The following is a 2,090-nucleotide window of genomic DNA, read 5'->3' as shown; positions in this document are numbered from 1 at the left end:
ATACTAGTATATTTTCGCGCCTTCTAGAGGAGTAATGCCAGCTATTTGGTATTTTTCGTTGATTTATGTGACAGTATGATCATTTTCATATTGTCTAATAAAGTCGAGATACATTTTTCTCTTTTCAAGTGGCAGTGCGATGGTGTCTTCATTGCTACATAAAAATAAATAACATTATTCTCATAATTTAGGATAAGGCAGTTAGAACATTTCCTAGAGACTTTTTATTTATAAAGAGTATTTTAAGTATAATAGAGAATGTCTTTAAATTTAAAGTATAAAGTTTTTTATTCACTACAACAATGATTTTTATTTTGTTTTTCTAAAGATACATTTATTGATTTCTATTCTCCTTTTATTTTTTTATATATCAATGACCAATTAATTCAAATATGATTTAAATAAATTATAAAATAGATTGATGAAACATAAGTGCAATAATAAATAAAAATAATAAGTGCAATACAAAAATTAAATGCAACAAAAAAAAGTTGGAAACATAAGTGCAATAATAAATAAAATTAAAAATTTTAGGTGCAGTTAAAATATGATGCAATGAATATGAATGCCTGATATTCACCTTTGGTATGCAATACAAGTGAATCAGCTAATCCATTTTTATACTTTAAGAAGTTTTTAATAGGATATTCATCATTTCAATAAAAAAGAAAGTACGAAAATGAAGGTATTGAGTATTTGAATGAATATAATATTACTTGGTTTATATAACTCAACTCACATAAAATTATATATGTAGATCACATCAAGTAAGTTTATCTATATTTTTAACGTAAAATTTAACTGTTAATGTAAAAAGTTCTTTAATCCGATGGATATTTGTATTTATTTAAGTAACATTAAAGTAGTGAGCATTAGAATGTGATGAATGATAGCAAGAAATTTAACTCGAATTATGTAGATCTCATCGAGTAAGTTTATCTATACTTTTAACGTAAAATTGACTCGTGCCATAAATCTTTCATCAGTTTTGACTATAAAACCAAATAAATTAATAAAAAAAAAATTGTTACATCGTCATTGCATTAACTCTAGTCGCGCCCGTGACAAAGTCCACACATAGATTGCTCATTGAACATTGCATTGCATGGCCACCCTATTTTCTGCCCGTCGTTTTCGAATAAATTCTGTCAGTATAAAAGACAGCATTATATATATGTATATGATCCATTCAGGTCCAATAATCGATTTATATTTTATAAGCTAAGCAGAAGTGGAGATATGCAGAGGAAGAGCAGCAGCAGCCGGAAAGAGAGCAAAGTGAGACGGTTGATTAAAGCCCCGATTAGGGTTCTGTCGAGAGCGAGGGATTTGTACGTCCAAAGCCTTTTAGGTTGCACCGGAGAAGCTCATTTATCAGTGGGGTGGCCTGCAGCACCACAAGTACTCACAAATTTGCCAAAAAGCTTCAGTGTCAACTCATCATTCTCAAACAATGATGAAGTTCTCTATGCCACGAATATTAGGAGCCTCGCCGGAAGTATCAAAGGGGACGACTCTCTCAGGAGGAGGAGACACCAGCCGGAACCAAATGTAGTGGGCCGGAGTCCGACTGTTACCATTGGAAGGATTGATGAAGACAAGCCCTGTGAATTCGGAGAACATGTTGCTGTGAAGACCGACTTTTATCCAGAATTCAGAAGCTATTCAGTGTCAAGAAGTCCGATTTTGTAAGCATCAACATGAGAAGCTTGTTTGGGAAAAATTATAATGAGATTATAATGGAGGTGAGTAGTGATTCCCAATGTATAAAGAAGTAGCAGTTAAGAATTTGTGATTGAAATTAGTATTTGACTTTGTTTTATATTGTAAGGTGATTATAATGAAACCCAAACAAGTTAAACAAGCTGCTTCTCTTTAATCAAATTTTTAGTAGATTTTGATGGAAGTTGATAAAATGTGTGGTTGAAAAGTTGTGGATCCCACGAAATGTACGGTTAAAATTGATTGTTAACTTTGATTTGAATTCAATTCTTGATTTTAATTACTATCAAACAGGGATGTATTTTATTTTATTAAATTCAGACATCTTCTTAGTCCATTTTCTTTAAATTATAACATACATGTCAATT

General features: G+C 31.1%; 1 protein-coding gene across 1 annotated transcript; it reads left to right on the top strand.

Annotated features, from left to right (window-relative positions):
• Nucleotides 1–1,207: 1,207 nt before the first annotated feature.
• On the top strand, nucleotides 1,208–1,844 carry LOC111390213. Its single transcript, XM_023015219.1, has one exon. It carries the CDS (start codon nucleotides 1,240–1,242, stop codon nucleotides 1,690–1,692), a length of 453 nt encoding a protein of 150 aa, XP_022870987.1. The 5' UTR covers nucleotides 1,208–1,239; the 3' UTR covers nucleotides 1,693–1,844.
• The last annotated feature ends 246 nt before the right edge of the window (nucleotides 1,845–2,090 follow it).

This window comes from Olea europaea, unplaced genomic scaffold (genome assembly GCF_002742605.1).
Source record: "Olea europaea var. sylvestris unplaced genomic scaffold, O_europaea_v1 scaffold661, whole genome shotgun sequence".
Classification (NCBI taxonomy): domain Eukaryota; kingdom Viridiplantae; phylum Streptophyta; class Magnoliopsida; order Lamiales; family Oleaceae; genus Olea; species Olea europaea.
The sequence above is the reverse complement of the archived record's forward strand: the minus strand, read 5'-3'. Positions and strand labels throughout refer to the sequence as shown.

Bases quoted from the DNA above. Each gene is read 5' to 3' on its own strand.
- LOC111390213 (XM_023015219.1), top strand. From the start codon at position 1,240: ATGCAGAGGAAGAGCAGCAGCAGCCGGAAAGAGAGCAAAGTGAGACGG.